The 13,880-nt window shown below is 37.1% G+C and overlaps 1 protein-coding gene across 4 annotated transcripts in view; it reads right to left on the reverse strand.

Moving 5' to 3' along the window:
• Nucleotides 1-1,551: 1,551 nt before the first annotated feature.
• The window catches only part of LOC126481133 (glycerol-3-phosphate dehydrogenase, mitochondrial), a 181,178-nt gene continuing 168,849 nt past the window's right edge, over nucleotides 1,552-13,880 (reverse strand). For all 4 annotated transcript variants that reach the window (XM_050104684.1, XM_050104682.1, XM_050104683.1 and 1 more), the window contains exon 13: nucleotides 1,552-2,921. In XM_050104684.1, the coding sequence (XP_049960641.1) occupies nucleotides 2,787-2,921 (135 nt within the window). In that variant the 3' untranslated portion in view covers nucleotides 1,552-2,786. The remainder of the gene's footprint in view (nucleotides 2,922-13,880) is intronic.

Here is a 13,880-nt window from a genome sequence, read left to right on the forward strand (position 1 = left end):
TTGAAAATAAAACTTTTTATATACAATTTGTAACTTCCTTACCCTGAAGAAGAATTAAGGGGGAATTTTATTTAGTCAAATATGGAGACCAACCCAGACATCACATCACTTGAAAATATTCTAAAGCATTGTTATTTGTTCCCACACTGCTATCACATTGCAGCAAATAAACAATACTATCACTTAACAGAAAACTCATCTGCTACACTTAATTGCGAGCTCACTAATTCACCAGCTTTTCAAATTAAAGATTTTGGGTGCTGGATGATTATGGTTTAACTATCTGTCAATAAGAGGGTCACTGAAGATGGAACAAAAGTTCAAATTGGGAGATTAAAATCAGTTGTGTCCTTTTCAAAAGAATCATTATTGTTTTTTCCTTAAGTGATTTACAGCAACCACAAAAAATCTGAATCTAAATGGCCATATGGAGATTTGAACTTCCAAATGAAAGTTCAAGAGCTGAACCATTCCTCCTACATGATTGCTTTAAGGTTACTTAAACTTTGTGTGGTACGCTCATTTCTTTTTGTCCTGGAAATCAATCTGCAGTGACTGTGACAAAAAAGAAAATCAATAGAAATTATCTTGTTTAGCACAAGATAATTTCTATTGATTTTCTTAAAATAGTTTAGGTTTAATGTCAACACGAAAATGCTCATACCTTGATCCAGGGATTTCTATCTACTGAAGGAGGTGCATAAGGGATAAGATAGAAGGCCTTATAGTAGACTACACAATAAACCCCGATTTTTATTCATTTTCCATAGTTTCACTAAATCATTTCTGATGAACTGCAGGACAGGTCATTGAGTGTCTTGGTTGATTCCCTGTTTTTTTTTTCTGTGACTAACCCAGCATTCCCTCTCAAATGATCACTAGAGTACATAAGCATTTATATTTCTTCCCCTTCTTTCTCAGTTTTGTGTGTCCTGTTTGCATTTTGTATACCAGAAATAGTACAACAAATGTAGGATGCCACATTTCTTTAAATAAAAAATAATATTAATAGCATAGGATGGGTATTTATAGAGGAAAGAGAATTAATGGGCATATTTACTAGGACATAACTGTTTTAACAAGGTCTCAATTACTACACAGAATATCTCCTTCCTTCATGTTTATTGACTGATTAATTGCCTATAGTAATCACAACATCAATTTAGTCTCGAACTCATGTTTTCTGTTTTTAGTTTCAGTGAAAATCATATTATAGACGTCTTAAAACCATGCTATAAAGCATATGAAAACTTTTCATATAGACTTAGTTTTTGTACATAACTGATCAGTCAATATTGAATTACAAGATTTATAATACAAGAACATCCATATCACAGAGGCATAGGTTGGGCACATGGATAAATAAATAAATAAATAATTTAAAATAGAGACAGATATTAGGACAAAGACAAAAACAGGAAAGGATAGTACTAGCACTAATGGAATGAGAATTAGGTCATTCAGCAACATTTAAAATCAATAATCTCACAGATCATTTTCTTCAGAAAATGTGAAGCAAGATAACTCTTGTAATAATACTTTCCGTACTTCACACACACACACACACACACACACACACACACACACACACACACACACACACAGGAATACAAAATAAAAACAATCGTCTAACTCTGAGGGTTACATTATGTCACAACAAACATTTCATACTGGGAACAACAAAAAGAGCTTCCTTTTGCAGGATGCCTGATTTTAAAATCATGGTGTAGCAGTTCTCGCATATAAGATGATAATGCACAGAATGAAACAAATGGCAGCTGTTAAATTCAGTATGCAATATGTAAACACAGTATACTATACAAAATATTATTTTTTACATGAAAAAGCTATAAAAAAACTCTGTTACACAGTTTAATCTGGCGTATTAGGATTTGCTTTAAGCATCTTATTTAAATAAACAGCATATACTGCCATGAATATAGTACTTGCTAAAATATTTCTTTCAGCACATATTTTCTAATAGCTCTCAAAAAATCAATTGAAAAATATAGAAATTTGTAATTAACTGTAAACAGAGATTATTACATGCCTCTAAGGACAGTACATAATTTACAATATTAAGCTGACAGCAATGGAGATGCTGTTTCAAACATGTACTGCTCTGGTACTGCAATGTGTAGATGTGTCTATGAAACAGTTATTGTGAATACTTTCACAATAAGCACTAGAGTCTTCCATGTTTTTAGCATGAGAAATGTAGATAAACAAGTTATTTATCTTATAAGAAGTACTCAGTTGTTTTTTAAGTTGATGTCTGTTAATAGGCAAATTTCATACTCAGTAATAGCAAACTTATGATGTATTTATGTCAACTGAAAATGAGAATAGCAAATAAATGCTGCCAAAATAGTTTGATTCTTCACGAAAATCGTACATTTAGATGGTGACAAAATATCAGATCCTGCATATATACAAAAATATAAGTTACAGACACACTTTAGTGTTTGCATTTATATAAATACTTATGATTACGAAACTTGTCTTTTAGCCACAGTAGCTTATTTACATAGTCTCTTCACACAGCATAACTCAATAAGCTCTTGAGTATTAACACATTTAAACTCTCAAAATTAAAGAGCTCAAAACCTGAACTTACTTATAAATTTCACCTTAAAAACTGAGTGTTATTTCTTCGTATAGTTTTTTTTAATAAATAAGGTTCCCTCTGTATGATAGGAAGAGGAGAAAAGTGCATTTGTCAGACATTTGTCGCTACTATAAGCAGCGTTAAAGCCATATAAACAATTAGAAAAAATTACACATCATTACAGTCCTCCTCCACTGCGCTCCACTGAAATCTGTTTCTTTAGACGTTCTCGTTCGTGGTGCTCTTCTTCCATTTCTGCCATTCGAGCAAAACGAGAGTATGTTACATGTCCAGACTTGATAGCAGACATCATCTGTAAAGACATCAAATAATGTCATTGCAGAGCCAATAATACTAAAACAAAGTATTTTCAGAAACCACAGCAAAAATGACTGACTTCTGTTGACTTAGTCTACAGCAAGCAAATTTCACTTCAGAAGTTTTGGAGAGCATCTTTCTCTGTATGTTCACAACATAACATTATGTTTATAAAATTGGGGAAAAAGTGAATGATTATGAAAGAAAATGGAAAGTACATTTTAAAAGAATAAATGAAGACAGATCGTCGAAACAGTTAAGGCTTCATAAGCCCCAAGGAAGAAGAGAATCTGGAAGATGTAGGAAAAGATGTGAACAATTCTGAATTTTAACTCAGAACAGGCAGTCTGCCTAGACCATAACATATACAGGCAGTAGACACTGTTACTAGCAGTGTTAGTGGTCTCCATACATAAAAATTTCTTTCTTTCACAGTGTGGTTTTTTTTTTTTTTTTTTTTTTTTTACAAAGACCCACCTGAGAACTTATGCAGCCATTCTCAATTGTAGCCTAAATAAACACAATCATAGAGAATGGCAAATATGTAAGAAAATGCCATCTTTGTTCATGATTAGCTCCACAGCATTTTGAATCCCACAAGTGGGGGTGCCAGTCAACAAAATGTTAATGCACTAGCAAGAGAATGCCTTTGATCCTTTTAAGAAATGGTTTGAGGAGATCAAATAGAGCACACAATTTAAAGCAGTGCACTTTGAGAAAACTTGTAATAGAGTTTTTACAAAAGCAGGAATTTGCACACTTCTTCATAACTTTCTGAGACACTCAAGCTTGTTATGCTCACCAGACTATATTTCACAAAAAAAATTATTAACGCATAACCTAACTTTTAGCACATGACCTCATTTTATAGAGTAAGACTGTGAGCAAAGAAGTTACAATTGCAATCTGGTGTGTATAGAAGTATGGTGTTTCTGTACTTTGTAGATGTAAGCTATAATATCTAAGAGCACTTACTACATTATAACAGCACACAAACTAGAAATGCGTAACTTCCTGGCAGATTAAAACTGTATGTCGGACCAAGACTCGAACTCGGGACCTTTGCCTTTCATCGGCAACTGTTCTACCATCTGAGCTACCCAAACATGACTCACGACCCGTTCTCACAGCCTCAATGCTGCCAATACCTCATCTCCCACCTTCCAAACTTCATATAAGTTGTTCTATCTTTTCTTCCAGGAGCGCTAGTTCTGCAAGGTTTGCAAGTTGTCAGTTAATGAGGTCACAGGATGTTATTTTTGAAGAGAAAATTATGCAAATGGAAAGTCCAGTAGTTCCTGTGGATCTTGAGCTCCATCACTGGAAATCTGAAGATTCATCAGAAGAGAAATTAGAACAGAATGAGTTCGATAATTACTATGATTTACAGGATGAAACTGAAGAAAGATTAGAATGATCTGACGATGGAAGAACTGGGCTACAACTGTGTAACCCTTTAATGATGAAGTGTCCAAAAAGACTTCCAAGACAACATAATGCAGTTAGTGGCCTTTGAGGAACCAGAATCTAATTGTGGGCCATAAATCTGAGTCAATGAGACAAGTGAAAAGCAGTACTCGATCAAGAAATGGTAGCACATCAAGGAAATGGAAGAGTACAATTCCACGTAAGTGGATCTATAAACTGAAGACAAATGCTGAATGATAGATTCAAAGCAATATTGGTTGTCAAAGGATTTTCTCAAAAGAAAGGGATTAATTATGAACAAACTTTCAGCATAGTGGAAAAGATGTTGTACTCTAGCACATTACTCAACATTGCATCCAAAGAGAAGATGAATGTTGCACAAATAGATGTGACTACTGCCTTTCTTTACGGGGACCTGAAGGAAGTGATATTTACTGCACAACCTGAAGGTTATAATGAAGGTTCTAGACAAGTATGTCAATTAATGAAAAGCTTACATGGCCTGAAATAGTCACCCCGCTGCTGGAATGAGAGATTCACTAATTTTATGATGGAATTAAGATTCACGAGAAGTGGAGCTAATCCTTGCCTCTTTATGAGACAGAAAGCTTCTTACAAGATTTTCTTCATACTTTATGCTGAGGATAGATTGATTGTGACAAACAATGATAATGAATCTAAAGAATTTATTGAAGATCTTGAAAGAGAATTCAAAATTAAATCAAAGCCAGCATCATATTTCTTACACTTGGAAATTGTTAGAAAAGAAGATGGGTCCATTCAAGTCAGTAAGACTCACTACATCAAGAAAGTTTTAGAGCACTTTGGCATGGGTAAGTGTAGAGTTGTAACAACTCCAATTATCAAGGACAACAGTACGGAAGGGAACACATCAATACTGAATACCTTTGCAGACAAGTAGTTGGGTCCTTGATGTACCTAATGTGTGGGACAAGACCAAACATAGCATATTCTGTTGGAGTAGTATCTAGACGTCTTGAAAATACAACATAACGTGATGTAATGAAGGTAAAAAGAATTTTTTGCTATTTGAAAGGCAAATATGACTATGGAGTTATTTACAAAAGTGATGAAGACAAAAGGCATTCTTGAATGTTATAGTGATGTCGATCATGGAGGTGATTTAGGGACTGGACGATCTACCTTAGGTGTTCTCTGGCTGTACTTCCATGCACCTGTCAGTTGGATGAATCAGTGACAAACTTCAGTTGCAATCTCTACTACAGAAGCTGAAGTTGTTGCAGCTAGTGAAGCAGCATGAGAAATGGTCCAGACTCAACTTTGCCGCTTAAAGGATTCAAAACCTTGCCTACGAGTGGACAATGAAGCTGCTGTTTGACTTGCACAGAATCCTGAATTTCACCGACTGACAAAACATATTCATCTCACACACTTCTCTGTTCAAGAATTAGTTCCATTTGGTGAAATTACCATTTCAAGAGTAGATATAGAAAATCACTTTGCAGTTTTATTAACAAAACCGTTATTTGCTGCCCGACTAAGACAGTTGTGCAAAAATATGAGAGTGTGTAAGTTATTAAATAAGGGAGAGCATTTAAGTTTTGTGTCATGAACAGTTTTATTTAATAACTTCACTGACATTTAAATATCTCTATCTTACCACACATGGATTGTTTTGCATTCTTTGCCACAATGTAAACTACCATTGTAAAGCATTATTCTGTAGACTTCTAATAAACCAGTGTGCTTTTTTTTTTTTACCTACAAATGACTTGAGTCATTCTTATATAACCAAACATGTCTCATCTTGAGGTGGGGGTGAGGGATCAAGTGTCAAGTCCTGGTGCTGCGTGCCCATTCTGCCCACAGGCTGTACCACTCTCAGATGGGTGCATTCTTGACAAAGATGGATCTGGATGATACTTTTCTTATAGTCAGTTTTGATGTCACAATTCTTTTCGCATGGATGTCACTAGAAGTCTCTCTGGTACAGTTTGAGGATAATTTGGGTATGGACACAATCAAACTGTTTTGACATGTGCTTACCACAACTTACTTCCAATGATGTGGGACGCTCTATGAATAAATCAACAGTGTCACCATATAATTGCTTCCAGCTTCATGAACTGCAAACTTATATATAAAATACTTTCAAGAAACAGATATTGAAACCAGAATTTTTTTACAGATATGTGGAAAATATTATTATGGTTGGATGTGGGATAAAGAAATCCTACAGGAATTCCTGTAGGTGCAGTATGGAGTGTGTAAGTAGTAGTCCACAAAGACAGGTATGCAGTGGCAGAGCACAGTATCAACAAAGTGCGCAGGCTTGAATTTGAACAGCCAGACGTGATGTGTCATGCCAATAAGTCCTGGGCCTATGACAGACTGGGTAGCCAACATCAGGACTTGACACATCGAGGTCCCCCACCTACCACCACTTGGTATGACATACTTCCAGAGGGGTATAGTTAGACTGCCCAACAATCCAACAACACATGAGGCTATTGTCCAGTAGCTGTCAAAGATCACACACCCCAGGAATCTGACCCTCTGTATGAAGATGATGAGTGGAAAACTCTCAGAAATCTTGTTTCCAGATAACACTGTCACTTGACTGATAACTGAGAAGATTCCACCAGTAATTATTCTTGTCTTAATTATGAGGTCTCACTAATGTTAATTATTTGGATTTTGTTGTAATAAATATCTTCTAATTTTCACAGTCATTTTATTAATTTTGTTATTCAACTCACTCTACTAGTTTATGTTCACATTCTGTCCATAAACCCAAATTGTCTTACAAGTTACAAAACCTCCAGTCCACTAACCCAAACATAAGACTGCCAATTAGTAGCTTTCTGGGGTTTTGTATTTTTTACAAACTATTGGAAATCTAATTATTAATCATACCCTTTTTGTGGTATTCATGTACACAGCAAGGGAAAGATGACAGTACTTTGCATCTGCCCTTACCTCACCTGTCTTATCGGAAACCCATTATTCTCGGACAAAATATATGTTACAGACAATGCAATTATTTTATATTATATCTTAAATATCAGTTTTCTTCAGAAATTACTTCTATAAGATTAAGTTTCCTAATCCTGTCATTTGCTCTTCAAGCTGACTTGGTGGTGGTCTCAGACACTCCATAAACATATAAATGTCAGCTTATACATTCAAGTCATACAGACATACGAAGCATAGACACACATGCCAAAAAAATAACTTGCCACAAAACCTGAAAAAAATCTGACATACTAGTTAAACAGACAGATTAAGAATGAAAAACATACTACTTGCACTACTAAATAAATATTTAAAAAATGTGGTGCAAAATGCAGGAAGGAAAAGGTGAATCCAATTGTTTCTTTTGCCTTGCTTTACAATTTCTACCTCTTTGATCAAGTAATATTACATGTTCTGGAATCATCTACAAATTTTGCATGCTTGTTTGCCTAACCCTGATTTAACAGTTTTCACTGCACAACAAAACATTTCCAACTGTGATATTATTTCTGCTGGGGTATGTGGCACCTTAGATGAAAAATAAAATGTCGTATTGCCCTTGGAGAGGAGTGCCATCACATACTCTTAACCAGGTTTACAAATTAACAAAATGATGATGATGAAAGGTGCATTAATGAAAATGATTTAAAAACGAGTATCAATAATATTTCTCAGGGAGTCACACCTAGTGATACGTGGCTGGCGACCACGGGGCCCCGAGCTGAGTCCTGGCATTGCTTCCACTTACTTATGCCAGGCTCCTCACTTTTATCTTTCCTATCTGGCCACCCTCGGCCAGCTCTTGTTCTTTTCCGACCCTGACGCTATTAGGTTTCGAGGGCTAGGGGTCTTTCATTTTCCAACCCATACTTCTCATGCAGCGTCTGACTCGGAGCGGGCGGCTGCAAAAGGCGTCTGTATCCCATGTTAAGGGCGGCCTCCAGACCTGCGGAAGGCAACGGAATACCACCGCAGATTATCTTCCCTGCATAATGCAGTCTCCATTTTATGCATAAAAAATGGCTTCCTCTCATGTTAAGTCAGTGTCCGGAGGTAAAATAGTCCCCCATTTGGATCTCCGGGGGGGGACAACTTGAAAGGAGGCAAAAAATCAAAACGAGAATTGGTACCTGGAATGTCAGAACTCTGCTACAAGCAGGAAAACTAGAAAACCTTAAAAGAGAGATGGAAAAGAATCATATGGACCTCGTAGGAGTTGCTGAGGTAAGATGGAATGGACATGGAGAGTTGCAGTCAGATGAATATGTATTCTACTACTCAGGAGGAGAAGTAAAAGGAATTAATGGAGTAGGAATGATTATGACAAAGGAATTGGCTAAATGTGTGGAATATGTAGACTATGCAAATGACCGGGTTATTGGTGTAAGGCTGAAAGGAGCACAAAAAGATTTACTGATTGTCCAGGTGTATATGCCAACTTCAGAACATGATGACCAAATTGTAGAGGAAACGTACAATGTAATAGAGAGAATAATGGACGAAAATAAAAAATGCTGCAAAATAGTAATGGGAGACTGGAATGCCATTGTGGGAAAAGGGAAAGAGGGAAACATAGTAGGCAGTCATGGTCTTGGAAAGAGAAATGACAGAGGTGAATGGTTAATTGACTTCTGCAGGGAAAGGCAGCTGAGAGCGGCAAACACATGGTTCAAGAACCATAAGAGGAGGCTCTACACTTGGAAATCACCAGGGGATAAATACAGAAACCAAATTGATTTTATACTGGTAGAAGAAAGATACAGGAATGGAATCAAGAAGGTGCACACATTACCAGGTGCAGATATTAATAGTGACCACAACTTACTTATGGCAGAAATAGAAATAAGAATGAAAAAACTGGAAAAGGCGACAATGGTGAAGAAGTGGGATTTAGAGAAGATAAGGTCCAACAAAGAACAAATTACAGAAATGCTGTCTCGGGACTTTCTAAACACATTACGAGACAAAGAAGCACCTGATAATGCCAACGAGTACTGGAATATGCTGAAAGAAGGAATCATTAAAGCAGGACAGCAAAATATAGGATATGTAAAAGGGAAAAGGTAAAAAAAAACATGGGTCACACAAGAAATAATTTCCAAGATGGAGGAGAGAAGAAAATTGAAAAACAAGAACACTGAAGATGCAAGAAAGATATACCGAAGGTTAAATAACGAACTGCGAAGAGAAACAGAGCAGGCTAGGAAACAATGGCTAAAAGAGGAATGTGATGAAATTGAAGAACTGGATAGGAAGGGAAGATACGACTTACTATACAACAGAGTAAAGACTATGACATGGGAACAAAACAGAGCAGGAAGTGCTACTATGGAAATTTTGAGTAAAGACGAAGAGGTAGTGTACAAAGATCGTGACGATTTCCTCCAGAGATGGGAAGAATATATAAAAGAGCTATATGACACAAATAGCAAACCAGAAACTCTGGAACTTGAATCACACAACAGTGTAAGTGATGAAGAGAAAGGACCGACCATCATAATGGAAGAAGTAAAGTCTGCCATTGCTGCAATGAAAAATGGCAAAGCAGTAGGTACAGATACAATACCGGGAGAAATACTAAAATGCTTGAACCACAATGGAATAAGAGAAATATTGAGGTTATGTAATAAAATATATGACAGTGGTGAATGGCCTGAGGACTTTTTGACAACAGTAATGATTCCATTACCGAAAAAACAAGGAACCAAGAAATGCAGCGAGCACAGGACAATCAGCCTCATTTCACATGCAGCCAAAGTGATGTTAAGAATAATTAATAAAAGACTTGAATAAGTAATAGAGGAGAATCTCGGCGAGGAGCAGTTTGGCTTTAGACGGAATACGGGCACCAGACATGCAATAGGGCTCCTACGAATCTTGGGAGAAAGTTTTATTGAAAAAGGAAGAGACCTATATATGTGCTTCATCGATTTAGAAAAGGCATTTGACAATGTGGTTTGGGACAAGTTGGCGACTATTATGAGGGAAAAGAGAGTGGACTGGAAAACCAGAAGACTTATAAACTCATTATACCTTAATCATAAAGTTTCAGTTAAAGTGAGAGGAGAAAGTACAAACTGGATCAGACTAGGGAAAGGAGTAAGACAAGGATGCTGTTTATCACCTACTCTTTTCAACCTGTACTTGGAAAATATGAATGACCAATGCTCATTAGATGACAAAGGAGTAGAAATTGGAGGAAGAAGAGTAGGGTGCTTGAGATTTGCTGATGACATGGTCCTTCTAGCCACAGGGGAAAAAGAATTACAGGATTTGGTGGACACCATTGCAACTAACGGAAAAACATATGGAATGAAAATTAACATAAATAAAGCAAAAGTATTGGCAATAGGAGGAAATAAGGAAATAACAATTGTGCTGAATGGAGAAACACTAGAACAGGTGCAAAATTTTAAGTATCTTGGAAGCAGGATAGACACCGACTGGAAGTGCACCACAGAAATTAAAACAAGGATAGCAATGGCAAAAGAGGCGTTTTATAAGAAAAGGAGAATCTTCTGCAGCGGTCTGGACAGAGAACTCAGAAAGAGACTCATAAAATGTCTTGTATGGAGTGTTCTTCTATACGGCGCTGAAACATGGACTATGAGGAAAAAAGACAGAGAAAGGCTGGAGGCTTTTGAGATCTGGACATGGCGGAAGATGGAAAGAGTAAGTTGGATGGACAGAGTAAAAAATGAAGAGGTACTGAGAAGAGTGGGAGAGAAAAGACAGTTACTAGATGTAATAAAGAGAAGAAAAAGAAATTGGATTGGGCATATATTAAGAAAGAATGACGGACTGATAAAAACAGTTTTAGAAGGTTATGTAGAAGGGAAAAGGAAGCGAGGAAGGAAGAGATTCCAGATACTGGATGACATGATGGACGGTACAACATACAGCAGCCTTAAGAAGGAAGCAATGGATCGCAGAAAATGGAGAGGCAAAGGACCTGCTAATATAGCAAATAACTGATGATGATGATGATGATCAATAAATAATGTAGTTCACTGATCATATTATTGGCCAATTCTGTATCTGGTGAAGTATTGTAAATAACATTTGTTGTGAGTCAAAGAAGTACCAAGAACACCAACACAGCAAAACAACATTAAGAGGGTGGTGCATATGAAAAGATATGGGTATGTTATGGAAGAAAATTCAAGTTTCTCATGAAGGCTAGTTTCTTGAGTCAAAGATTTATGGTGATTCTCTTCAGTATGCCTTCTTTAAATAATAGTCACAAGAGTAACGTAATCACTATTTCGATGAATTTATTATAAGCTGACAGGGAATGACGGGACGTCCGATGCGCTAAACTCTTTCTTGTAAATAGCGTGCAGGTAAGTAAGCTGATTACTCTACTTAAATTTGCTTTCATCACTAATATACCATATATAATGTTACATTTTCTTCTCCCTAGACTCTTGACATTAAAAAATATTTAATTTCTATTCCCTCATCTGCTCTTCTTCTTTTTTTAGATGTATGTGAAGATGCAACTCTAATATCTTGAAACTGTTAGATCTATTAAAAGGGTCATACAACAGCTGTTTGCAGTTTTTTTCAAGAATGCTTTTTGTAGATGTCTGATTCTGATTGTATTCATTGGCCACCTCAGCTACCAATACAACAGACATCAACGGCAATGTGTCTTATTCTTTCGTGGCAATGACCTGCAAATTATCAGTAACATTTTTATAGTGTTAGTGTGTGGCACACCTGCTTGTCCCAAGTGTTTTTGATTCTTGTATGCAATGGCAACTTATTCAATTTCAACAAATTTCCTCCTTGCTCACTGCTGTTGGCAGACTGATGAAAGCACAATAACTTCCACAAAAACTACAATGACGTTGACTCTTACATTGCCGGTGGCCAGGTGTTGTAGCCTCCTTTATCCAGCCAGTCACTTTACACACAACGAGAGGAATCCATGAAGTATCGCACACAACTAGAAAAATGATTCACTGCGTAGAATATCTCAGATGAATCACAACATTCTTTCTTCTTTTCATGGATGTGAGAGCATATTTGCAGACTGTGTTGATCGTTGTTCCCTCAGAGCCTCAAAGCCTACACTATGAGGGCATTGTTAGCAAGCTCAATGATTTCTTCAAAACACAGATTCATGTAGCTGCTACTCATTTCAAATTGTTTTGTATGCATCATCATAATAATTAGTCTCACAAGGGGTGGATTTCTGACTCGAGGGCATGACTAGGAAATGTAAATTTAACTGCTCTTGTGGAGCGTCATTTCATGATGAAATGCTTTGTGATGACATTATTCAAAACCTTGCTGATAACAGAACATGGACTGAGATGATACAGCATTGCAAGCATGGTCTCAATGAAGTGCTTCAAAAACACTCTTCAGAATAGCTTAATTTTACTGCATTTTCCTAATGAACAGAAAGTAGTCTTGACTCTCAGATCATTGCAACAACACCTATTAAAACTATTACATAAAGGACATTGGGGAATTGTTACAACAAAGCAACTAGTGTGCCAGTATTGTACATGACTCAGGATGGAGAAGCAAATAAAAAATACAATTGCCCACTGCCACACATGCGCGGATAATCAGGCAGCACTGTGCCAAGAATTTTTCCCATTGGCTAGATGTGATGGTCCTTTTTTGGAATACAAGATGGCTCATTGTCGTCAATGTATACAGAAAATAATCTTTTGCCATTCTAATGCATTTGACTATTAGTGCTAGCACTATCAAAGGACTCACTTTTGTCTTTTGCTTAGGTTTTGCACAAACAATAGTTTTGGACAATGGTCCATACTCTTCTTCATTCATCAGAGTTTCCACAGTTCTACCAACTGAAAAGAATACAACATAGTTGAATGGCACCATTCTCTCCTCAATCAAACAGTGGAGCCACTGTTTTGTTCGCACTTTCAAGATTTTGATGCCTAAACTTCATGCTTTGCATTTGAGGGACAATGCAATGTTGTTGTCTCTTAGCACCTATCACTATACCTGTTCACAATGCTTTGCCAGCAGAATTCTTACTGGTCAACACCACCAAACATTGCTGCATCTCCTTCACCCTCACCACTCTCTTTCTGATTCTTGTCACTCAGACATCTGGCTGTGCTCATAATTATACCCTCACGTCTCATTACGGCATGGCACCAAAACCAACTGTGTTTCCGTGATTGTAGTGATACTTCCAAAGATTTGCATTTTTTAGACACTCTGCATGCAACCCAGCTTGCTGTGAGCATCCCTTGCCGTTGCTTGCCATCTGGATGCATAGGTCTTCCGGCAATTCTGCCGTGAAGGTCAACTCCTGTGTGCCTTAGCAGCTGCTGCCGCCACACCTACCACCCACCATTCACTGCAAATTGCTATCATGGTCATCGAGCCTACACCAGTTGTACAGCCATCTGCACGCAGCAGCCCCTGCACTGCACCATCCTGTTCTGTTGGCTGGACATCCTACTTACGGTTTTCCGGGCAGATGTTCCTGATGGTTGGCAAGACAAATGTCGGGACACAGATTGGTTGGTACCAT

Source organism: Schistocerca serialis, chromosome 5 (assembly GCF_023864345.2).
Source record: "Schistocerca serialis cubense isolate TAMUIC-IGC-003099 chromosome 5, iqSchSeri2.2, whole genome shotgun sequence".
Lineage (NCBI taxonomy): Eukaryota > Metazoa > Arthropoda > Insecta > Orthoptera > Acrididae > Schistocerca > Schistocerca serialis.